The sequence below is a fragment of the Tenrec ecaudatus genome, chromosome 9 (genome assembly GCF_050624435.1).
Source record: "Tenrec ecaudatus isolate mTenEca1 chromosome 9, mTenEca1.hap1, whole genome shotgun sequence".
NCBI lineage: Eukaryota > Metazoa > Chordata > Mammalia > Afrosoricida > Tenrecidae > Tenrec > Tenrec ecaudatus.
Genome location: NC_134538.1, coordinates 67,221,072 through 67,246,852, shown reverse-complemented (window position 1 = coordinate 67,246,852; position 25,781 = coordinate 67,221,072). Strand labels below are relative to the sequence as shown.

Sequence of the window (25,781 nt, the reverse complement as noted above, 5' to 3'; positions counted from 1 at the left end):
TATTTGTGTTGTTCTTGTTGTTTTAGGGTATGGTCAGACAGGTCCAATGTCACAACGAGCTGGTTATGATGCAGTTGCTTCTGCTGTTTCTGGTTTGATGCACATCACAGGGCCTGAGGTAGGTATTCATCTTTAGACTATTGATAAATTTCCCATTATGTATTAAAAGGCATTTCCCACTTCACTGTCCCATAGACTTAAATTTGAGTTAATTTCTTTCAAAGCAAGAGTCAAAGTGATGGATTTTATTGAAGTAAAATTGAAGTCTTCATTACAATAAATGTCAATTAAACACTAATGATCAGACACCAAAAAGGGTTGTGGCATGCTATCAAGGACATCAAAAATTAAGAAATCAATAGGTCATGGAAAGGACAGCACAGAAAGAAAAGACAAAAATGGATATCATAAGACTCTGAAATGTATTCTTCAATAAAGAGCAGACAAAAAAAGATTATGTAAAAGAGAAAACAGAAGATTTCAAAGGGAAGCTCAAGAAGACATAGTAAAGTATAATAATGAAGCATGAATGGAATTAGAAAATATGGAATTAGAAAACCAAATGGGAAGAACATGCATAGCATTTCTCAAACGGAAAAAAGCTAAAGAAAAAATGTGAAGTATTCTATGTACAGAATATTGAACAACATAGGAAGCATGAAAAGAAGCTGGAATGAATACACATTCTCTGTACAAAAATAATCGGCTGTTATTCATCTATTTTATGAGGTAGCAGGAGATTGAAGAACTGATTGCAGTGAAGGAAGAGGTCCTAGTTGCATCAAAGCTATTGACAACAAAATAAAACAAAAACACGTATACACACAAACCAAATGACAACAACAATTAAAAAAACTCTAGGAATTGTTAGACTATTGATTGAGATGCATCAACAAATGTATGCAAGGTTGGAATCATGTGCTAGTCTATACCAAGAAATTTGAAGACAGCTACCTGGCCATCACACAGTAAAAGATGCATATTTGAGTCCATTCAAAAAGAAAATTGATCCAATAGAAAGTGGATATTATGGGACAATATCATTAATATCACATGTGAGTGTTAACTAAAGATAATTAAAAACCGATTGACAGTGGTAAACCAAGAGAAATGCCAGGAATTCAAACTAGACTTAAAAAAGGACACAGGGGGATCTCCTTACTGAGATCATATAGCTCTTGGCTGCCAGCAGATAATGTCAGAAAGCGGTTTGCCTGTGTTTTATTGACTACGCATTCAACTGTATGGATAAAAACACAGAATCGATAGCATTGCAAAGATTGGGAATTCCAGAACATTTGATGGTGCTATCTGCAAACTGTGCATAGACCATACCTATTCCGTCTATGTGATGTACCAATAATTCAAGAAAATGGGCTATATGATGCACATGGTAACAGTACTGAAGAATCAGCAACAGGCAGATGATCATTCTTGCTTGCTGAAAGTCAAGAAAATTTGAAGCACTTATCGATGACAATCAAAAACTACAGTCTTTAATATAGATTATATTTCACTATAAAGATGGCAAAAATGTCCACAACTTGACAAATAAAAAGAATTATGGAAAAGGAGAAAATAATGAAGTTATTATGAATTTCATTTGAGTTGTATCCAAAATGAACAAGCATGAAAAGCAGCAGTCAAAAATCAAATAACACATTTCATTAGGCAAATATGTTGTAAAAGACCTCTTTAAAGTGTTAAAAAGCAAAGATGTCATCTTGTGAACTAAGGTGAACCATGGCATTTTCAATCAATACATATGCATGCAATGGTTAGACAATAAATAAGGAAGCCCAGAGGAGAATTGATACATTGGGACTATGGTGTTGATAAATGATATTGAATATACTATGACTTTCTAGAACATAGACATTTAGTCTCGTGCACTTCTGGCATTTTATTAGGTAGAACCAGTCCTTAAAGAAGGTTATCATTCTTGGTAAAGTAGAGAGTCCGTGAAATGGAGGAAGACCCTGAAACAGAAGGATTGACACAGTGACTGTGGGCTCAAATCTAGCAATGATGAGAATAACGCAGGACAAGCCACTGTTGTATGGAGTTGTGCATGAGTTGCTATGCATCAGAATCAATTATCCAGCATCTAATAATAAACCGCAATATGGTCTCAGAAAATAATGATATACCTAACAAAAGCCAATAGATCAGATGATTAAAAAGTCAGCATTTATATTATTGGTGTTTGTGGTAGTTGCATAAGCTTGTGTCAATTTGAGAGGATTATGAGTGAAGGAGTGGAGTCTAGGCTGTCAATCAGATCATAGACAATGTGTGGACAAGGCCTTCTAGTGAGATTTCTGGGAAATCCTGTATTCTTTCTTGGAGGCGGGAGACACTATCTCTCTCGGTTCACTCCCTGGGAGACTGTAACTGACAAGATGCATGGAACTACACTAGTACCCTGAGCTGGAGCAGTCACATGGACCTATCCTGATGCAGCCCTGGGTGCTGGAGAAGCCATGTGGAGACCCCAGCCAGTGCTGAGATGCTTACCACACCAATGGACCCAGAAGACATCCATCCCACTGGCCTGTGATCTTCCTGCATTCGGTGTCATTCCATGTGTTTTGTGAGTCATAAGAGGACTTTACAGATTGGTATAAGATATATAGGCTAATATTGGATTTATAGACTTGATCTGGACTGGGCTACGATGTTTCCTCAATATTTAACTACTCTTGTGTATAAACCCTTTTTCTCATTCACATATGAATTTCTATGGATTTGTTTCTCAGACCTTTATGCTATGTAGAAATATTCATTTTGTGAAGCAGAGTGGCTGGCTACACTGAGTATAGATGTATATTTCTAGGCAGAGTGACTTTTTTGACTTGTATATCTAGTAGAAGGCTTTATTTTCTTTTGTAATATTGTAAGTGATGAAATATTTCAAAATTTGCTACTTAAAGCCTTAGATATATTTGTGTCCGAGCTGTCATATGCATCAGACTCTGACAGCTCTTGAATAGTTGGACTTGTAATAACACTATCCAGTGATGGTAGGTGGTTAAGCTCCTAAAAAGTGCATAGATGGTCAGAGTATTGCTATTTCAATCAAAATCTCCTATAAAATAGACTACTGGAGAAAACAATATGAATAATATATCTTTTTAAAAATACCTTATTTTATTGTAGGCTCTTACAATTTTTCAACAATTTTTAAATATCTTTATTCTTGAACCCTTTGATCTCAGCTCCTCTTTTTCCCCCTATCTCTCCCACCCTGCCATCCCTGAAAACTCTTAATATAATATGCATTGTTATTAGTTATACATATCTTATACCGCCGAGTCTATCACTTCACCTAGTCACTGGTATTCTTCCCCTGAGGGAGGTTATTCTGCTGTCATTGCTTTCTACCCCCTTTCCGCCCTTCCTCCCCCTTCCCTTCTCCTATCCTCCTGGAATCATTGCTCCCATTACTGTTTCTGAGGGGGGTTGTCTTTCCTGAATTCTGTATATTGAAAGATCTCGTCTGTGCCACTGGCTGTACTCCAGTCTAGCATAAAGTGAAAGATTGGACTGAGATCATATTACTGGGGGAGGAATGACTAAAGAAGTATTGCCCTTTGGAAAGTGAAAGAAATAGAGGAAAGGGTTAGGAGTCAAAGGGCCTTTACAGAGGTCTAAATAAAGGCATGTACATATGTAAACATATTTATATATGAGGACGGGGAAATAGATTTCTGTGCATATATTTATAGGTTTATTATTAAAGTAGCAGATGGACATTGGAATTGGACCCCCTACTCAACTACTCCTTCAATGCAAGACTACTTTTTTCTATTAAACTGGCATTCCATGATACTCATTGTGTTGGACAGGGTTCTCTAGAGAGACAAACCAGATTGCTAGTACTTATATATATAAATATATTTATAAAGATAGATATATAATACAAGAAATGAACCATTAAATTATATACAGATAGATAATACAAGAAATTAACAGTTAAATTATAAAGCAGTGAGACACTAGCAGTCCTTTAAGGCTTGAGAGCCGCCAGTTGCCAGTCCCCTTCTATAGAGAGAGCTGGGCTATATATATCCAGGCAGCAAACAGCAAGGCAGGTCCCCAACTGTCATCAACTGTCAGTCCCCAGCTCCAGAGATGAACATTCCAATCGTGTGGGCTTAAAGGGATCTCAACTTACAGTGACACAGTCCACAGGCTAGGCATCCCACAGGTAGTGTACCCCTTTAAACTGAGGCACAGAACAAGCAAGGCGAGGCTCACCGAGCCATTTATCCCTCTGCCCTTCAGTTAATCCTACTTGTGTTTATCGGCCAGGCTGACACAATAAACTATCGCACTCACCTTCCTGGCACGATTGCTGAAGATAAAGCGGGTGTATAAGCAAATGTGGTGAAGAAAGTTGATGGTGCCCGGCTATCAAAAGATATAACATCTGGGGTCTTAAAGGCTTGAAGGTAAACAAGCAGCTATCTAGCTCAGAAGTAACAAAGCCTACATGGAAGAAACACACCAGCCTGTGTGATCACGAGGTGTTGAAGGGATGAGGTATCAGGCATCAAAGCACACACACACACACACACACACACACACACACACACACACACAAAGAACAAAAATTCAATCATTGTGAATGAGGGCGAGTGTGGAGTGGGGACCCAAATCCCATCTGTTGGTAACTGGACATCCCCTTACGGAAGGGTTGTGGGGAGGAGATGGGCCAGTCAGGGTGCAGTGTAGCAAAGATGAGACATAACTTTCCTCTAGTTCTAAATGCTTCCTCCCCACCATCATGATCCCAATTCTGCCTTACAAATCTGGCTAGACCAGAGGATGTACAATGGTACAGATCAGAACTGGAAACACAGGGAATCCAAGACGGATGATTCCTTCAAGATCAGTGGTGAGAGTGGCGATACTAGGAGGGTGAAGTAGAGAGGGGGAACCAATTATAAGGATCTACATATAACCTCCTCCCTGGGGGATGGACAGCAGAAAAGTGGGTGAAGCAAGACGTCGGACAGAGTAAGATATGACAAAATAATAATTTATAAATTACAAAGGGTTCATGAGCAGGCGGGAGGGGGAAAAATGAGGAGCTGATGCCAGGGCCTTACGTGGAGAGCAAATGTTTTGAGAATGATGAGCATAACGAATGTTCAAGTGTTCTTTATACCATCGATATATGTATGGATTATGATGAGTTGCATGAGCTCCCAATAAAATGATTTTTAAAAAAAGGAGTATTGCCCTCTGGATACATTTTCTCCTCCATTGCAGCCCCTCTTGGCTGGGACATCCAATTATCCATGGATGGGCTCTGGGTTTCTTGCTTGACCCCTCTTCATGAACTTGGCGAGGTTGTTAATTTTTGGAACTCTGATGTCTGTTCCTGTTGACACCTCATGATCAGACATGCTGGTGTGTTTCTTCCATGTGGCCTTTGTTGCTTCCCTGCTAGATGACCGCTTGTTTGGTTGCAAGAGTTTAAGACTCCAGATGCTATATATATATATTTTTAAATCATTTTATTTGGGGTTCGTACAATTGTCATCACAATCCATATATCCATCCATTGTGTCAAGCACATTTGTACATTTGTTGCCATTATCATTCTCAAAACTTGCTTTCTACTTGAGCCCTTGATATCAACACCTCATAACCCCTTTCCTCCCTCCCCACTCCCCTCATGAACCCTTGATAATTTATAAATTATTATTATTTTGTCACATCAGGCACATCTTTTAATAGCTGATCACTATCTGCTTTCTTTACCACATTTGTTTGTGCACCCAATTGGCTTCAGTGATTGTGTCTGGGCGGTGGGCATTGCCCAGTGCCACATTATTATAAAAAGTGTTCTTTGTGTTGAGCAAATACTTAAATAGAGGCCCAGAGTCTGGTGTGTCTACTGCCATAATGTTTTTCCATATATGTGTCCATAGGCCAATACCCCTATTGTGATGCATGAACATATTTTCATATTTACACCTCTATAGCTTTGCTTCCTAGTTCTTTCCTCTATTTCCTTTTACCTTCCTCCTGTCGCACTATCATGTTCCCCTCTTGTTTGCTTCTCAGTAATTCCTCTGGCTAGATTACAGATGCTCCACCAGGATTTCTGCTCCCCACTTGCCGTCAGTTTTAGATCCCTAGTTGTTTCCCTATTCGTGACCTTGTTTGCTTGCCACTTCCTTCCCACAGACCCCTCCTCCCTCAAGATTTCCTGGAACTGTTAGTCCATTGCTTTCTCCACGGGCTTGTTTCTCATGCTTATCTTATATAGACAGGAAAAACAGAATGAAGACAAAACAGCAACCAACAAACCAACAAGTGAACATCAACAACAATGAGAAGAAGAAGAAAAGAATATACAAAAAGAACCTACACATAGTTCCTGGGCAGTCTGCTGACCTTTTCCACTATCTCCCCACCAGTCCAGCAGTAGGGCTCCAGGCGCTGTGGGACGGTCCTTCTCCCAGCCTGTAGCTTCAGTGATGACCTCTGTAATTCATACTTTTAGGGAGGGGGTCAGCATGGCTCGGATTGGAGCTGGCCCCATAGCCCTCTTTGTTAATGGGTTGTTCCATGCCTTTGCATTGCCTTCAAGTCTTGGTATGTGGTGATGCTGTTTGCACTCTCATTTCCTTTTCTTGTGGAGATTATAAACAATATTCTCCCTGTCGGTGGATTAGTACCCTGCTTCCCCCAATGCCTTTGTCTCCCCCCCCCCCCCGACACTTTATGTTGGTATGCATCCACTGATGCATCCATTGATGTTTTGGGGGCCTTTGTTAAAGTCCAGTTGTCTATATGCTGATGGTTTTATTTCTGGATTTTCTGTTCTTTCCATTGGTCTGAGTATCTGTCATTCTACCAGTACCATACTGAGTTAGACAGGGTTTTCTAGAGAGACAAAACCAGATTGCTAGTAATTATATATATATAGATATATAACACAAGAACCAAACTGTTAAATTATAGACAGATAGATAGATATATAACACAAGAAATGAACAGTTAAATTATAAAGCAGTACAAATGACTTGGTGCAACTCAGTCCCCTGAGATAGTTGTGAGACACTAGCAGTCCTTTAAGTCTTGAGGGCTGCCAGTTCCTTCTCTGTAGAGAGAACTGGGCTATATATACCCAGGCAGCAAACAGCAAGACAGGTCACCAACTGTCACCAACTGTCGGTCCCCAACTCAGAGATGTATGTTCCAATTGTGTTGGCTTAAAGGGACCTCAACGTACAGCAACACAGTCCACAAGCTAGGCATCCCACAGGTAGTGTACCCTTTAAATTGAGGCACAGAACAAGCAAGGCAGCCACACGCTGGTCCAATGATTTAAGAGCGAGAGACAAGAAAGGCGAGGCTCACGGAGCCATTTATCTCTCGCCCTTCAATTAATCCCACTGTGTTTATCGGCCAGGCTGGCACAATAAACTATCGCACATGCTGTTTTGACCACTGTGGCTGTGTAATATGTTTTAAAGTCATGTAAAGCAAGCCGTCTGACTGTCTTTCTCTTTGAGGAGTTCTCTGCTAATTCTGGGCTTTTTCCTCTGTGTAAGAAGTTGGTAGACAGTGTTCCCATTTCTTTGAAGAAGGTTGTTGGTATTTCTATCAGTATAGTGCTAAACTTATATAGCGCCTTGGGTAGGATTGACATCTTTAATCTATTGAGTCTTCTGATCCATGAGCATGAGATATTCTTACATTTGTGGAGGTTTCTCCTGATTTATTGTAGTAGGGTTCCTTAGTTTTCCTTGTACAAATATCTTATTTTTTGTTTAAGTATATCTCTAGATATTTCAATTTGTGCTTGGCTATTGTGAAGGGCACTGCCTTCTTGATCCCTATGGTCTTGTCTGATGTATATAGCAATCCAATAGACTTATGTTTGTTGATCCTGTATCCAGCCCCTTTTCCATATTCCTCTATTGCTGCCAGCACCCCTGTTGTGGAGCTTTCAGGGTTTCCAATGTATAGAATCATGCTGTTTACAAATAACAGTACTTTTACCTCTTCCTCCCCTAGACAAATACTTCTAATGTCTTTTCATTGCCTTATGTTGTTAGCTAGAAGTTCTAGTATGATGTTGAATAAAAGTGCAGACAGGAGGCATTCTTGTCTAGTTGTCTTTTTCATTGGGATTGTTTTAATCTTTTCTCCATTTACTATGGTGTTGGCTAATTGTTTTTCATATATAGTTTGTACTAACTTGAGGAATTCCCATTCCATTCCTATCCTTGGACTGTCTTAATTATGAATGGGTGTTGGATGTTGTCAAATGCTTTTTCTGCATCTGTTGGTATTATCATTGTGGTTCTTATTTGTTTTCTTCTCAATGTGATGGATGATGTGGATGGACTTTCGGATATTGAGCCATCGCTACATCCCTGTAATGAATCCCACCTGATCATGATGGATCATTTGTTTTATATGCTTTTGTATTTTATTGGCCAATATTTTGTAAAGGATTTTTGCATCATTTTTCATTAGATTGGTCTGTAGTTCTCTATTCTATTGGTCTGTAGTTCTCTATTCTTGTGGGATCCTTGCCTGGTTTGAGTATCATTGTTATACTAGCTTTGTAGAATGAGTGTGGGAGTTTCCTGTATTTTTCTGTGCTCTGGAATAGTTTGTGTAGGATTGTTGTCAGCTCTTTTGTGAATGCTTGGTAGAATTCTTCTGTGAAGCCATCTGACCTGGGAGTTATTTTCATTGGTAGTTTCTTGATAACCATATCTATTTCTTCTATTGCTATAGGTCTATTGAGGTTCTTGACCTCTATCTGGGATAATCTAAGGAGAGATTGTTTTTCCAAGTATTTGTCCATGTTTTCATTGGGATACAGCTTTTCATAGTAGTTTTAGTTATCATTTTAATCTCCTTAGGGCCCGTTGTGATTTCCCCCGTTTCACCCTTCATCCTAGCTATTGGTATTTTCTCCTGTCTGTCCTTGGTGAGGTTGCCAGTGGTCTGTCGATTCTTTTAATCCTTTCAAAGAACCAGCTTTTTGTTCCTTTAATCTTATGCATTCTTCTTTTGTCGTACCCCTTCTTTATCTCCACCCTGATTTTATTGTGTAATTTCTTTTGCTGTTGGAGGGATTGATCTGTTGACTCTGCTCAGTTGCTGAAGATTTTGTGATAGTGTATCAGTAACAACTCTTTCTTCTTTTTCCATAAGTGCATTAATCGCTATCAAACAACCTGTGATTACTGCTTTTACTGTGTCCCATAGGTTTTGGTCTGCTGTGTTCTCATCCTTGTTAGTTTCTAAAAACTTCCTAATTTCATCACTAATTTAGGCCAGTACCCATTCATTTCATAGATGATCGTTAAGTATGGAAGATATTTATCTCTATCTTTATGATAGAGTCTGCGAGGAATGTCTGAGTGACCTCTATATGTTTGAATTTACTCAGGCTTGACTTGTGCCCCAGTATGTGGTCTATTTTTGAATAAGAGCCATGTGCACTTGAAAACCATGTGATTTTATTTGCATTCAGGTGGAGAGCTCTATAAATGTCTACCAGGTCTGGTGCCCAGCTATTGAGAGATATAGCATCTGGGACTTAAAGACTTGAAAGTAAAGAAGCGGCCATCTAGCTCAGAAGCAACAAAGCCCATATGGAAGCAGCACACCAACATGTGTGATCATGAAGGGCCGAGGACACCAGGTTTCAAGCAACAAAGGCGGGGGAAAAATCATATCATCGTGAATGAGGGAAGTGTATGATGGGGACCCAATGCCCATCTGTAGATAACTGGACATCCCTTGCAGAGGGGTAGTTGAGAGGAGATGAATGAAACTCACAACCTTCCTCTAGTTCCTAAATGCTTCCTCCCCTCAACTATCATGATCCCAATTCTACCTTGCAAACCTGGTTAGACCAGAGGATGCACAGCAGTACAGTTGGGATCTGGAAACACAAGGAAGCTAGAACAGATGAACCCTTCAGGACCAACGGTGGGAATGGCAATACCGGGAGGGAAGGGGGTATAGAAAGGAGGAACTGATCACGGGGATCTACATATAACCCCCTCTCTGGGGGATGGGCAACAGGAAAGTGGGTGAAGGGAGATGCCAGGCAGTGTAAGATAAGATAAAATAATAATTTATAAATTATTAAGGGTTCATGAGGGGGGGGAGTGGGGAGGGAAAGAGAGGGAAAAAAGGAAAATGAGCTGATTTCAGGAACCCAAGTGGAAGGCGAATTTTGAGAATGATGATGGCAATGAATGTATAAGTGTGCTTTACTCAATTGATGTATGTATTGATTGTGATAATAGTTGTATGAGCCCCAAATACAATGATTTAAAAAAAGAACATGAAATTTTAAGCACACACACACACACACACACACACACACAATAAATGTCTATCAGATCGAGTCACCTAATTGTGGCGTTCAGCTCTGTAGAGTCCTTGTTGAGTTTCTTTTCTGGTGACCTATCTTTCTCTCCTTGCAGTGTATTAAAGTTACCTCCTATGATTGTTGAGTCTGTGATTTCTCTTTTCATTTTTTGAAGAATTTGTTTGACAAATTTTGTGGGTCTCTCGTTAGGCACTTAATATTTATTATGCTCACAGGTTCTTGATCTACTGATCCTTTTAGCATTATATAATATACATCCTTATCTCTTGTTATGGTTTGCACCTTGAGGTCGATTTTGTCCAAATTTAGGATTGCAACCTATTGTATTTTTTTTTCTCGTTGCCGTTTGCTTGGTATATTTTTTGCCAGACTTTTATTCTTAGCCTATTTTTGTCTACATGCTGAAGAAGTGTATTTTGTAGGAAACAAGTTGTTGGGTTATGTTTTCTAGTTTCCTTGTCTTTAATGGGTGAATTCAGGTTGTTGCCATTGAGAGTTATTACCACCAATTGTGGATTTATTGTTGCTATCCAGTACCTTTTGTGTTGGGTCTTTCTTAGCTCCCCACATAACATTGCGCAGAGCATATGTGGGGGGCTTCATTCTTGCCTTCTTTTCACTGTTCTTGGCACATTGACTTCCATGTGGGATTGATTATGTGGTTGTCTCCTATTTGTATTTGGTGAAGGTTGGTCTTCTGACCACAGTGAGTATGCAAGGATTTTTCACAGGTTGGGTGTCTAATGACATATTCTTTGAGTTTTCCCTTGTCCAGGAAGGCTCTTTACTCTCTATCTTAATGGTTTAGCAGAATAGAGGATTCCTGGATGGCATTGTTCTCTTTCAACTTTTGGACGATGTTACTCCACTCTCTCCTCCTCTTCGTGGCATCTGCTGATAAGTCTGAGCATATTGTTATGAATAACATTGTATGTAGCTTGTCTTTTTTTTCTCTAACTGCTCTTATGAACTTCTTATTTACCTCAAAGTTGAATGATTTAACTAGCATGTGCCTTGGTAAATTCTTTCTGGGGTTTAGTTTAATTGGTATCCTCTCTACTTCCTGTATGATTGCCCAATTCTCATTCATTACAGTGGGGAAGTTTTCTTCTAGTAATTTCCTTGTACTTTAGTTGTTGACTTCTTGTGACTTGTTACAGTATTCCTATTATTTGAATATTGCACCTCTTTATAACATCTGTCGCTGATCTCAGGCTTTCTTCTTCCTCTTTTATAGCCTTTAAAATCATTTTATTGGGGCTCATACAACTCTTTTCACAATCCATACATATATTAATTGTGTAAAGCACACTTATACATTCGTTGCCATCATCGCTCTCAAAATTTGCTTTCTGCTTGAGTTCCTCATTTCCCTTTTTTCCCTCCCCCTCCCTCCCCGCTCCCCCTCCCTCGTGAACCCTTAATAATTTATAAATTATTATTTTATCTTATTTTATACTGCCCGGCATCTCTCTTCACCCACTTTTCTGTTGCCCATCCCCCAGAGAGGGGGTTATATGTAGATCCCCATGATCGGTTCCTCCTTTCTATACCCCCTTCCCTCCCGGTATTGCCACTCTCACCATTGGTCCTGAGGGGTTCATCTGTCCTAGATTCCCTGTGTTTCCAGATCCCAACTGTACCGCTGTGATCCTCTGGTCTAACCAGGTTTGCAAGGTAGAATTGGGATCATGATAATTGGGGGGAGGAAGCGTTTAGGAACTAGAGGAAGGTTGTGAGTTTCATTATTGCTACACTGAACCCTAAGTGACTCATCTCCTCCCCACTTCCCTCTCTGCAAGGGATGTCCAGTTGTCTATAGATGGGCATTGGGTCCCCGTCATGCGCTCCCCTCATGCACGATGATATGATTTTTTTCACCCTGCCTTTGTTGCTTGAAATCTGGCGTCCTTAGCCCTTCATAATCTCACATGTTGGTGTGCTGCATTCATGTGGGCTTTGTTGCTTCTGGGCCAGATGGCTGCTTGTTTACTTTCACGCCTTTAAGTCCCCAGACACTGTATCTCTCAATAGCCGGGCACCATCAGCCTTCTTCACCACACTTATTGATGCACACATTCGTCTTCAGCGTTTTTGTGGGAAAGGCGATCATACAATGATGGTTTTTATTCGTTGGTGTCTGCTACCTGATCCCTTCAACACCTCCTGTTCACTTAGGCTGTGTCCTTCTTTTCTGTGGGCTTTCTTGCTTTCGAGCTAGATGGCCGCTTGTTTGCCTTCAAGCCTTTAAGACCCCAGATGCTATATCTTTTTGATAGCTGGGCACCATCAGCTTTTTTCACCACGTTTTCCTATACACACGCCTGTCTTCAGTGATCATGTCGGGAAGGTGGGTATCATAGAATGACTGTTCAGCTGAGCAAGGTGCTATTGTAATGAGGGAGTGCGTGTGAGGAGGCCCAGTGTCCACCTGCTGCCCTACTACTGAACCTATCAATATATGCACGTAGGTCTATTTCCCCTTAATCATAAATATAATTACTTATGTACATGTCTGTATTTAGGCTTCTATGTATGCCCTTTGCCTCCCACTCCTTTCCTCTATTTCGTTACGCTTTCCTCCTGTCCCACTACCATGTTCAGCCTTCATTTGGTTTCAGTAATTCCTCTCAGTTACTCGCCCTTGGTCACTCCCTACCAATCCTCCCACCCACTCCCTGCCACTGGTTTTGAACCACTCGTTGTTCTCTTGTCCCTGGGTTGGCCAACACCTCCTCCCTTTCCCTACCCCCCACACTCTAAGGCCCTTCCAGGACCATTGGTCCCTTTATTTTCTCCTCACATTGTTTGTCCAGCCTATCTTATGTATGTGGACCTGCAGATATAGTAATTTGTGCATAAAATTGCGAATGGCTTTGACAGCACCACAGTGGCATATAAGAACATGGCATCAATGACAGCAACACCTACAAGCTAACCAACAAAAAAGCCACTGACAAAATTTAAAAGAAGATAAAAAAAGGAAAAAAGACAGTAAAAAAATAAAAAGCCTGTTAGTAGTTCAAGGTCTGTTTGTTGACCTTTAGGAGTGTTTTCTGGACGAGTCTGAAGGGGTGCCACGTCCTGGCCCCAAAGTCCATCCTTTATACTCCCTAGGGACCTCCTTGCTCTGCTTCCCCCGCTGCTCCATTGCATGCCCCCAGTGTTTTGCCTCAGTGTAGTGGGGTCAGCTCAGTTGCACATCCCTCAGTGTGTCTCCAGTGCAGGATGTTACATCTCGCTGTTGGGCTGGCTATGTGATCCTCTCTGAACATTGGGCCCTTTGAGCCAGGCTGTTGTCTCCTGAGCTTGGTGGGCGCAGGTGTGCTCTGCTCTGTTCTTCTTCCTTCCTTTGCTTCCGCTTCCTCTGGGTGTGATGTGGTAAGTTAGCTCCTTTCCCACACCAGACAATCTATTTTCATTTTCTGTGGTAGTCCCTTTGATGGTGGGGGTTGGGCTAATTCTGGTTGGGGCCGGCGTAAGGTCCAGTCCCTTTGTGTATTCCTCCATGCGTTACGTTGCCCTCCTGGTTTTGTGTGTTTGATTGCCTTGATTTTGACTGTCCTTCCCATTTGTTAACGTCTGCCTGGTTGTCCTTGACATCGCTGGTATGATTTCCCCCCTCTTATATATTTTTGCTGAAGTCTGTTATCTTGTTTTGGGTTTTTTTTTGTGACTTCTTTTACCTTGCCCTTTAATTCTTGTATTTTTCTTTGGTGCATGGACTTCATCCCATCTATGGTGGACATAATCTCTTTAATCATTGCATCCTTATTCTGTATAATTTCCCTTACATCCTGTATGACTCCAAGTAGCATTCTTAGGGTTTCTTTTTGTGGCAGATTAACATCCACTTCTTCTATGAGCATCGTTAGGTTTAGGACTACCTCTGATGTTGTATTTTGTTTATCTTGTTTTCTTGTCATGGTGTTGAGGTAAGTTGCTGTTTGGGTGGTGCTTGGTGCCATATTCCCTGAAGACATGGGGCCTTGAGTTTTCTCTCTGTGGAGCTGGTAAGAATGTTCTACTGTGTTTGGGTATTTCGCTACTACATAGGCAAGGTGCTGCGGCGATGGCCTGCGGCAGATGGCTGTGGGTATGACCCTGGGTCTGACCAGGGAGAGTGTGCCAGGTGGCTCTGGCACTGGTCTTGGCTGACCAGGACATTGCTGTGCTGGGTTACGCTGCAGAGGGCCTACAGATTAGGGCAGGCATCCAGGGGTCTGCTAAGCCACATGAGGTCAACAGGGCCAGAGCTAGTGTGTGTAGGGGCAGGGTGGGTCTGTGGGTGGGTAGTGTCATAGGGCCAGGGTTGTTCAGTGGGTGAGCTGTGAATCTGGGAAGAGGGCCTGCCATGGGGCCTAAGGTCTGGAGTGGCTCTGCTTAGGAGCTGCAAGGCCGGGACCTGACGTGTAGGGGCACAATTCCAAGGGGGAGGGGCCTGAGAGAGGGGCTGCAGGTCTGCTCCTGGCTGCTGAGGTAGCCCCAGGGGTGGGATCTGCCTGGCTGAGAAGTCACAGTGCCATAGCAGCAGTACAGGTATGCCCCGGGGCTGGGGATCGGCTGGTGGAAAAGCTGCTGGGCCGCTGTGATGCCACAGGTAAGTTCCAGATTGGGTGTTTCCTAGCGAGGGTTCATGGAGCTGTAGTGGGGTTGGCTGGTGGAGAAGCTGAACAGACTTGGTGATACCACGTGTCCTCCACTGAGGGCAGAAGCTACTGGGCGAAGAAGCCACGGGGCTGCAGCTGCTGTGCAGGAAAACTTGGGACCTGGAGGTGGCCCAGCAGAGAAGACACTAGACCAGCACACACACCAGAGGACTGCAATGGCTGGGGCGGCCCCACAAGAGGAATGGTGGATAGGTTCTGACCATGGCTTTAAGAGCTGCAGTCAATCACTGTGGAGGGATCCAGCCTCGGGCTAAAGGGTCATGGGCAGACTTCCTGTAGGTATTGAAGTGTTCTGTTTGTGGCTTTTGGAGCCCTGCATGGCTGACTGGCAGGCTTTGGCCATGGTGTCATGGGCTGCAGTTGGTAGGTAAGTGAAACTGCGGTGTGGACACCCTAGTCACATGGGGGTGACAAGGGTGGTGGGGGTGTTCCAATCGTGGTAGGTAAAGCTGCGGGCTGGCGGTGTGTGTGTGTGGCTGTTTGTGGTGGGACTTACCTCAGACAGACTGCAGACAGGGTATAGCTGGGGCCATGGGTTGGCGGTGGGAGGGTACCAAGTGTGGCAGCGGGGTTTGCTGCTGGGGAGCAAAGGGACCGCTTATGATGGGGAGTGCCATGGGCGTACTTCTGGCAGGGTCTAGCTGTGGCCACTAGAACCACAAGTGGACAGCGGGAGGGTACTGAGCTCAGTGTTGGAAGTCGCTGCTGTGCAGGAAAAAGGGACCCACTGACTCTGGGTGTGTTGATTAGCCTGCGGGGTGGGTGAGGAGGTGGGAGGTGGGGCGTGGAGGGGCGCTCAGCCAGAGGTGGCCACAGCCGTGCCTGCTGGAGCATGGGTGGGAGTGTCCCTGGGGCTGGGTCGTAGATCCCCGGCTCCGCAGTACCGTTGGACAGGGGTTAAGGTCGGCTCCTGGGCTGAGGGAGTACTCTGGATTGCTATAGGAGTTAATTCACTTGCCCGAATCCAATAGGAATAATATTAAGTGAAGTAACAAGACAAGTGTAAATCCTAGTAAATAAAAATATTAAAGAACCCATTTCCCAAACAAACTGCATTTGTAGGCTTGAAAAAACTTGTTCCAGTAAGTTTTTAATTATTTACATGAATCACTTTATCCATAAATTCCCCAGGCAACCTTCTGTTTTGCTTTTTATACTTCATTTTAATAAAATTCAACGCAGTTGTTGGGAAGTAATGATTTGACATATCAAGACATTTGTACTTTGATTTTCTATAGTTATTTTCATTAGTCTTAGAAAAATGGTCTGGCTTTAAAAAATATTCAAGGCTCCTGTTTTCTTTCTATCTATTTAGAGAATGGATCCTGGACATATCATTCATTGTTATTCCTCTATAGAGTCTCTCCTGAGGCCAATGTAATACTATCATGACTGATTTAATTTAAAGGATAGCCATGGAGTTTAAACACTCAACAAGACAGGCACAATTCTTACCCTACTGGAGATGTCAAAGGCAGGACAAACTTGTAACAGAAAATAAACATTATTTAAAATAAGTTAAAAAAATATAAACATGAAATACAAATTAAAAGAGTTCTGAAGAAGAGTAGGTTATATTAATATCTCACAGTATATATCTAATACCCTATAGTATCTATGACAGTATATGTTTTAGTTACCTAGTACTGTTATAACAGCAATACCACACAGGAATGGCTTTAAAGGATAGAGATTTATCTTCTTACACTTATGGAGAGTAAAAGCCAAACCAGGGTCTTGGCTCTATTTATTTTTTTTGTGAGCCACCCTTTTAGTTTCTGATGTCTGTTAGTGATCCTTGATAACCCTTGGCATTTCTTAATTTTTTTTGGCATATGTGTTCCTCTTTTATCTATCTCTGTGCCTATTTTAGTATTTTTATAACTAACAAATAATTATGTTTCAATCTACTGTACATTGGTATGATCTCATGAACAAAACAACCTCCTTCATCCTCTTGTATTTCCAAATTGGATAACATTCTTAGGTGTACAGATTTAACAGTGTTTTGAATATATTTAGATCGCAGTTCAATTGATAACAGTTCCTTAAACCAATGTTAGACTTCCAAGTATCTCCACAAAGTATAGTTTATTTGGCAGCAAATAATAGTAGGTTGAAGGAAATTACTTAATGCTGGGAGTCTCCCTAAGATAAGTTTTCTTTCTACTCTATCAGCATTAAGTTGCAGTTCCCTGTATCTTTCAGCACAGGTTGCATATAGTGAAAACATTTTTGAAAGCCCTGGCTAACATTTCTAAAGAACTTTTTATTGTCAGTTAAGTGAAGGCTCAACAGAGCAGATCATTAGTTTTCATTCAACAATTCATACACATTTTGTTTCAGCTCATCCTTTGCAACTCTGTCAGTGAATCATCAGGATATCTTTCTGTGATCCCTGCTTCCATATCCGTTTCTTTCCTAGCCTTCTAAGCTTTGCCAATGAAGAAATGCTGCCCTTTTAATCTTCAAATGGTTGACTATTCTACCTCAGGGTATGTTCAGTCTGAGACCTGAAAATTGACTAAGGGCCACCGGCTCGAGTGTCTCACCTGTCTCAATTGCACCAGGAAGCCTGGTCTCTTCTATGACTTTGAATTTTGTCCAACATTTCTGTCCTACTTTATCCAGAACCATTTAATGTGATCCTTTGCATTGTAGTTGATAGTGGTAGGCAGGTACCATTTAGTTCTTCTGGTCTCAGGATTGTGAAGGCTGATGTTTGAGTGGTTTATTAGTCCATTGGACCAACATTTTTTTCACATGTATTTCAATTTCCATCAACCGTATTTCCTCTGAACAGGAAGAGACCAATGGTTGCACCTTAGATGGGTGCTCATGAGCTTTTAGGACCCTAACTTTAGTCACCCAAGTAGTATGCAGAACATTGTATTTCTGAACTATATTTTGCTAATTGACCTTGGTGTCCTTGAGTCTATGACCCTGATCTCCAGGTCCAGTGGCTCATTCCATAAAGGAGTTTGGTTATATCTAGGAAGTATTCATAACTGTACTTCCTGTGTGTTCCACTACATTCACGAATATATTTACAGTAAAAGTAAATAAACACACATGTAAAAATACCTTCTATAAACTCTGTATATATTCTTGGGTATACTTTCCCTCTCGTCCTAACCTGTTCAGCTTGCATGTCTAAGCATCTACTCATAGTTCACCAGGATTGTGTATATGTATTTGTTTCTGTTGCCTTTAATTCTTGTAAACATTTCTGTGTCTTGCCCTACTTCCTTCATTTGTCTTTTCCCTCACTCAAGTTAATTAGCCTGTCTATCTTTTACTGACTAATATTTTTGACTTCCCTGTGACTTTACACGATTGCCAAATATCTGGAGGGACTTTAAAAAGTCTGTGGAAAAATTTATTTATCTTTCGATTCAATTTTTACATGAACTTTTTGAAGCCCCTTCATATACACTGTTTTGCATGTGAACTTTGCTCTAACATGTGTTGTAGCAAAGCTCCATGTTGTCAAATGACTGACAAGAATACAGGTTTTTCTATTGTTAGGGAGCCTCACCACATCACTGTGCACAGTGGCCCCTAATGCTGTCAGGATGGTAAAGGAAGGTTTTTCTCTAGGCCAGATGTCTAAGGCAGGATCTGTTGGGCATTAGTCCAGTGAGCAATGGCAGTCATCTATGGGTCGATGCTTATTGGGAAACCATCATAAAAGTCTAGATGTGAGAGACTCTGGCATGTTTTAGGCCTGATTAAATGAAGTCCAATGTTATTGGCTTATTGTGAGCCAACAAAGAAGGATGTAAAGTGAGGTTGGAGAGGTAGGAAGTGGTGGCTGAAAGATTGCTTATTGACTTAATATTGTGATAATAAGATATGGTATTATGTACAAGTATGCTTTTAGAGGTTTGCCTGGACATTGAATTCCAGAGGTATGTTGTTGTGGTTTCGTTAGGTGCCTTCAAGTCAGTTCTGACTAGGAGCGACCCTATGGACAACCGAAGCAAACCCTGCATGGGTTGCACCATGCTCACAATTGTTCATATGTCTGAGTCCATTGCTGGAGCCACAGCATCCATCCATCTACGTGAGGACCTTCGTCTTCTTGGCTGTACCTCCTCTTTACCACACTTACTGTCCTTCAGGGACTGTTCTCTCCTGACAACATGTCCGAAGTGCATGAGACAAAGTCTTGCCATCCTTACCTCTTCTGGCCATATGTCTTCAAAGACAGTTGTTCTTTTAGAAGTTCACACTATTTTCAGTATTCTTTGCCGACACCATAATTCAAATGCATCGATTCTTCTTCAGTCTTCATTATTCAGTGTACAACTTTCAGATGCATAGGAGGCTAAGAAAAATACCCTGGCTTGGGTCAGGCACACTCTAATCCTTAAAGTAAAATAATCACATTTCAACTTAAAGAGATCTTGTGCACTAGATTTACCCAATGCAAAGTGTCCTTTGATCTCTTGACTGCTGCTTCCATGGGAATTGCAGATCCAAGCATGACTAAATTCTTGACAACATAATTTTTTTCTCCATTTATCATGATGTTACTTGTTGGTCGAGTTGTGAGGAGTTTAGTGTACTTTGCATTGAGTTGTACTCTATACCAGAGGCTGCAATCTTTGATCTTCACGAGAAAGTGCTTCAGGTCCTCCTCACTTTCAGCAGGCAAGGTTTTGTAATCTGGATATCTCAGGTTCTCAGTAAGCCTTCCTCCATCCTGATACCACACTCTTCTTCAAATAGTTCAACTTCTCTGATTATGTGCGCAGCATACAGATTGAATAAGTATGGTGAGCGAATACAACCCTGACACACAACTTTCTTGATTTTAAACCATGCAGACTGATTTTTCTTGTAACTGCTTCATGCTTATGTACGATACTTAAGATGATATGGCTACATTACATTTACTCCAGTGTAAGGTTCACTGATTGCCTAAAATGGATCCCACAGGTGAAGGGAAGTTGGTATGGTGGAAATTGCCAGCTGTTTGTATGAGATATTTCAGAAAAGGTATTGCTTCTTATTCAACTTTATATCCAAGTGCCCAGTATAACAGGTATTCTTAAATTTAAAAATAATTTTGTTAAATTCATAAAAATCTTTAAAATATATTTATGGCTTTGCCTGAATCTATCGGAGAGTGTTTTTTAATTATAACATGAATAAATTAAATATAAATGTCACTCAGATCAGGTTAGGACTTCAAGAAGTAGTTGGATTTGACTTACTGGGCGCATTGAAAGATAGAATTAAGAAGGGCTGAGACCTTCTGGATTAGGGAGGTTTTCTAGAGAAACAAAACCAGGACACTTCTGAATATCTACATTTCTATATCTATGTAAAAAGGTAGGTTTATATAGTGAGAAGGAATACAACAGCTAATTTGTCCACAGAGCAGTACAGAGGACTCAGTCCAACTCATTTTCGTAGGATAGTTAATATACTGAAGGTTTTTCCTACTCATGCCGGCTTGCTGCTCCAAGGACAAGGAAGCAGACAGCTAAGTGGCTTGCGGGAAGTATGGAGTCTGCTCGCATGAGCATAGTTGATCCACAGGCAGGAGACACAGCAAGGTGGTGCAGCAATAGCAGGAGGATGAGATGTGGAGGTCTACCAGTAGCTCAACAGCTGTAGGGAATCAGGTTGAATGGGACCTCACGACAGCAATGACCAGCATGACATGATCCACCACCGTCCATGGGTTGGTTTGGCCCACATGTAGCAGCACATGGTTGAAGCAGAGCAGCTAACTCAGGCAGCAGTGTGCTGTTCGGAGAGTAAGAGGCCAACGTCTGAAGAGCCATTTATATTGGTTGCCCTCCAATGAAGCTTGTGACCTGCTTGACAGGCTACACTCCACACACATGTTCCTATGGGAGCCATGTTTGCACAAAAAGCCTAAGAATCCCACCTTCCTAGAGGAGATCACTGAGGAAGCAAAGTCAGGGGAGTGAGAATGAACCTGGCATATTTTGGGAAAAGCCCTAAGTTTGTGAGAGAAGAGCTGAGGGTTAGATTTCTGAGGATTGGGAGAAGGTTGGTTGAGGCCATGTATTGGAGAGTCTTCTGGGTCAGCTAACAAAGTAGACATGTTTTCTGCTCATGATGAAAGTTAGGGAGACTTTTCAGAAGGGGAGTGACTTGATGAAAGCTGTGTTTCATAACATTAGTTTGACCCAAATGTATAGGGTGTATTAAGTCAAGTTTACAAGCTTTGCTTCTTAGATATTTATCTTTCCTTTTAAAACTAAAGAAAAATAATTAGACAAAGAGAAAATGTTTCTACCTTTCACACTGGCCCCACAATATTCAATCCCTGCCATAACTCCAGCTTATTTTTCTTCATAGCTCTCATTTCATATATGACATTATACTTTATTCATATTAGTTCATTATCCACCTCTACCTCTAATATATAAGCTCCAAGATGGCTGGCTCTTTGCCTTGGTTGTTACTGTATTTCCAGAATCTAAAATAATGCTTGGTGCATTGTAAGCACACAGAAAATATTGCCCGAATTTATGAATAAATCTATATGTTTTCAAAAGAAAGAAGCCTCAATTTTTTCAGTGAAAATAAATATAAAGGAATTTAGGGAAAATAGGTACTTTGCTTTTCTCTGCCCTTAATGGATTTGTTTGTTTATTGACTTGAATACTTTTATCAGTCAATTCAGACTCACAGGGACCCTACAGGCTGAGTAGAATTGTCCTGTGAGTTACCAAGACTATAAATCTTTGCAGTAGAAAGTCTCATCTTTTTCCCAGAGAGGCTGGTGGTTTTGAACTGCTGAACTTGAAGTTATTAACCTAACAGGTAACCCACTGCACTACCAAGGTTGTGTTTTCTCCTTTATGTCCTGGTGTTTGATCAGCTCTCTTCAGCACACTCTGTCACTTCTTTCCCTATGCTGCTATATACTTTTACTTATGTTGCTAATTGTATATCTGTCTGGCTCCCTTTTTAGAATACAGTGGTTTAATTCAGGAAGAGAGTCTTTGAGGCACTTAATTTTTATCCTTAGAGCAGATTTTAGTTGTAATACAGAGTTTGGGTTCATTGATGATGTGCTACCTAGGAATTTAGAACCTTTGATTGTTTCAGGACTGATTAAAATGAAATGTGACAATATGAGTTTTATATGTAGCAGCAATAGTTTTGGCTTAGACTAATGTATTAAATATGATTGAGGGAAGAGAAAGCCTGATAAGTGTAATATTGAGTATATTCTCATCTTGTTATTGTCACTGTTAGTTGCAGATGGGTTAATTTAGACATATGGCGGCCCCAAGTATGCAAAGCAGAACTACTCCATAGCTTTTTCTAGGCATTTTTCAGAAGCACCTCTGGGTGAGGTTGAACTACGATTTTTTTGGTTATTAGAAGGATCCCTGGTGGCTTAGTGGTTATGCTTTCGACTGTGATCTGCAAGGTCTTCAGTTTGAAACCATCAGCGACTCCATGGGCGAAAAACAGGGCTTTCTACTCTTGTAAAACGTTAGAGTCTCAGAACTCACAGGGTCAGTTCTACTCTGCCCTGTAGCAGCTCTGAGTTGACATCAATTTGTTGGCAGTGAGTTTGGTTTGGTTTGGAGTTCAAATGGAGTTTTGCCATGTGAACTACCTTTGAACTTCGATTGGTGGATATAAATCTTTTCTTATAGGAGTCAGAGGCATTGACTTGCAGATTTGTTCTTATTTTTCCCTGACCTATTGACATAGCAAATGAAGGAGTCACTAGAACTAGGAGACTATTTCTGAAAAGAAAACATGGAAATAAATAGAACATTTTCTAATTATTTCTTAAGACAGTCCTTAAAATATCCCAATTCCCTAATCACTCATTTTATTTTCTCTCAGTCTTATCCTACTTAAACTCATGAGGACAGCGGGTAGATGATATTTTGGACATCTTACTGTGGGAGCCAACTCAGACAGATTTAGATGGCATTTATTCACTAGACAAGAAAATTATGTGATTGGTGCATTAGAATATCCTTGAATGTCTGTAGTTTGGCCTACTTTTGAATTTTGTGGGATCTCAGTGAATAGATTCTTCCAGTCACATTTTAAAAACGTTTGTTTTAGGTTTTTCTGAGCAGTAAAACCATGTTTTGCTGTAGGCACAATAGATTGTTACAGTTCCCTTTAATTGCACAGAATAAATCATTCCATATCAGGACCAATAATTTCCTAACTGTAACTGTGGAAATGACAAGTCGACATACACATTAAAATTATTTGTTCACTAGTAATAGTTTTTGTGCCCTGGTGGTGTTGGATGCTGACTGCAAGGCCAGCAGTGCTTACTACCCTACAGAGTCACTGTCTCAGAAACCCACAGAGGCAGTTCTGTCCTATCTCATCAGGTTGCCATGAGTCAGAATTCACTCCATGGCAGTGAGTTGGTTGTTTGAGTGATTGTTAGGGAGCCTTGGTTCTGTAGTGGGTTATGGGTTGGGCTTTTATTCACAAGGTCAGTAGTTCAAAACCACTGACCACTCTCAGGGAGAAAGATAAAGCTTTCTTCTACTATAAAGATTTACTTATGGTCTTGGAAACTCACAGGGGCAGTTCTACTCTGTCCCTATAGGATCATGTTGAGTTAAAATGGACTCAATGGCAATGAGTTTTTTGAGTGACTGTTGAAAAGGAGACCAAAAATTATATATGAAGTCAAAATGGTAACAAAAATAAATAGTTTGAAAAAAAAGAAGGACCTGATGCAAAGGGCTTAAGTGGAGAGCAAATGCTTTGAAAATGATTAGGGCAAAGAATGTACAGATGTGCTTTATATAATTGATTATGTATATGTATGGATTGTGATAAGAGTTATATGAGCCCCTAATAAAATGTTTTTAAAATAAATTAAAAAATAGTTTTTAAAAAAGTTCTCATTTCTAGTTTCATTTGTACCATTTGTTCTTTCTAATATGTGCAAGTTAATCTATCTTCTGAATTTTAAAAATAATTAGTATAATGGGATAATATTGATATACAGAAAGGATTATCATTGAACATTACATGTTAACAGTATATGTTAAAGTATGTTAAAAAGCATGAAATGCTCTACAAACATTAATGAATATGTAAAAGACTTTAAAATATCTTTTTTTCCCAACAGTTTTATTGGCAAGTAATTTACATATCATAATTCAATAGGTCAATCAATCATATAAGGAGAATTGTACAATTACCCCCACATCAACTTTAAAGCCCCCCGCCCTCCAGCCCCATGGTTAAATTGCCTCTAAGATGAATTATGCAATCACAATCCATTCTAGTGCTCCCTCCCCCTCCCACCTTCATTTTTTACTCCCCAAATCCCTTTACACTATCGTTGACCCCTGCCCCTGTATTACCTAAAACCCCTGTAGAAGTTGTACAGATGGCACAACCTGGCTTGCTGAAAATGAGGAAGACTTAGAATACTTGCTGATGAAGATCTAGGACTGTAGTCCTCAATATGGATGATAACTCAGTATAAAGAAAACCAGAATCCTCACTACAGGGTCCATAGAGAACGTGATAAATGGAGAGAATGTTGAAGTTGTTAAGGGCTTGCTTTTGCTTGGATCCACACAGCCAAGGTTCATGGAAACAGTGGTTAAGAAATCAAATGACATGAATTTAGCAAACTCTGCACAAGACCCCTCTAATGTGCTGAAGATCAAACTGTGTGTGAACCAAGCCATGCTACTTTTAATCCCCTCATATGCATGTAAACATTGGACAGTGATTAAGAAAGATCAAAGAAGATACATTGGAATCATGATGTTGGTGGAGAACATTGACGTGACCAGAAGAACAAACAAATCTGCCTTGGAAGAAGGCCTACTAGAGCGCTCTTTAGAATTGAGGCTGGCAGACTCTGTCTCATGTACTTTGAGCATGTTATTAGAAGAAATCAGTCCCTGAAAAAAGACATCATGCTTGGTAAAGAAGAGGGGCAGCAAAAAAGTAGACTCTCAAGGAGATGGATGGACACACTGGTTATAGCAATGGGTCAAACATAACAACCATTGTGCGGATGGTGCAGGACCAAGCAGTGTTTTGTTCTATTGTGTCATTATGAGTCAGGGCCAAGCTGATGGAACCTAAAAATGAGCAGTGAGAATAACTTTTTGTTTTTTATTTTATGTTGTTGTTAAAACCATCTAATTGTGGTGTACCTGTTATCGCAGTACTAAATAACTAAGACAGAAGGAACTTCCACATCCTGCAATGTGACTTTTCAATTTATGCCTGCTTATAGAGCATCTGCGAGAATAAATTTATAGTTTCTTATATATGTATTGACCAAAAAAAGGTTTTGAGTATAACTTAGAACCACACATGACTTTCCTTCTTCTTCTTCTTCTTTTTTCCTATTTCATTCAGCAAGCTAAAAGTAGTGCTAAGAGTGGATATGGAGAAATGAGTGAAGGTGTTAAATAGCCTTTCATTGTGTTTGGGAAGTTATTTTAAAATTTTTTCCCCAGTTTTTTAATTTTGGAGACTGTGATTATAGGAAATAAAATTTTACATTTACAGGTAGTTGTGGCTTTGTTTATTTTCCCTTCTCTAGATTGCATTTAAAAATTAATAAAAGTTGTAAAACATTTGTGCCTTTTCAAATTGAGTCTTATTTTATCTTTTAAAGAAATAATTCAAGTTTTCCCTTTTAAAGTTTTTGTTTTGTAATATTTTCAGACTTATAAAAATCTTGCAGAAATAGTAAAGAGAGTGTC

At 40.5% G+C, this 25,781-nt stretch overlaps 1 protein-coding gene across 3 annotated transcripts in view; it reads left to right on the top strand.

The window, feature by feature from the left end:
* SUGCT (succinyl-CoA:glutarate-CoA transferase) overlaps positions 1–25,781 on the top strand; it is an 880,365-nt gene that overhangs the window by 119,105 nt on the left and 735,479 nt on the right. For all 3 annotated transcript variants that reach the window (XM_075558176.1, XM_075558175.1, XM_075558177.1), the window contains exon 7: positions 27–118. In XM_075558176.1, coding sequence (XP_075414291.1) covers positions 27–118 — 92 coding nt within the window. The remainder of the gene's footprint in view (positions 1–26; positions 119–25,781) is intronic.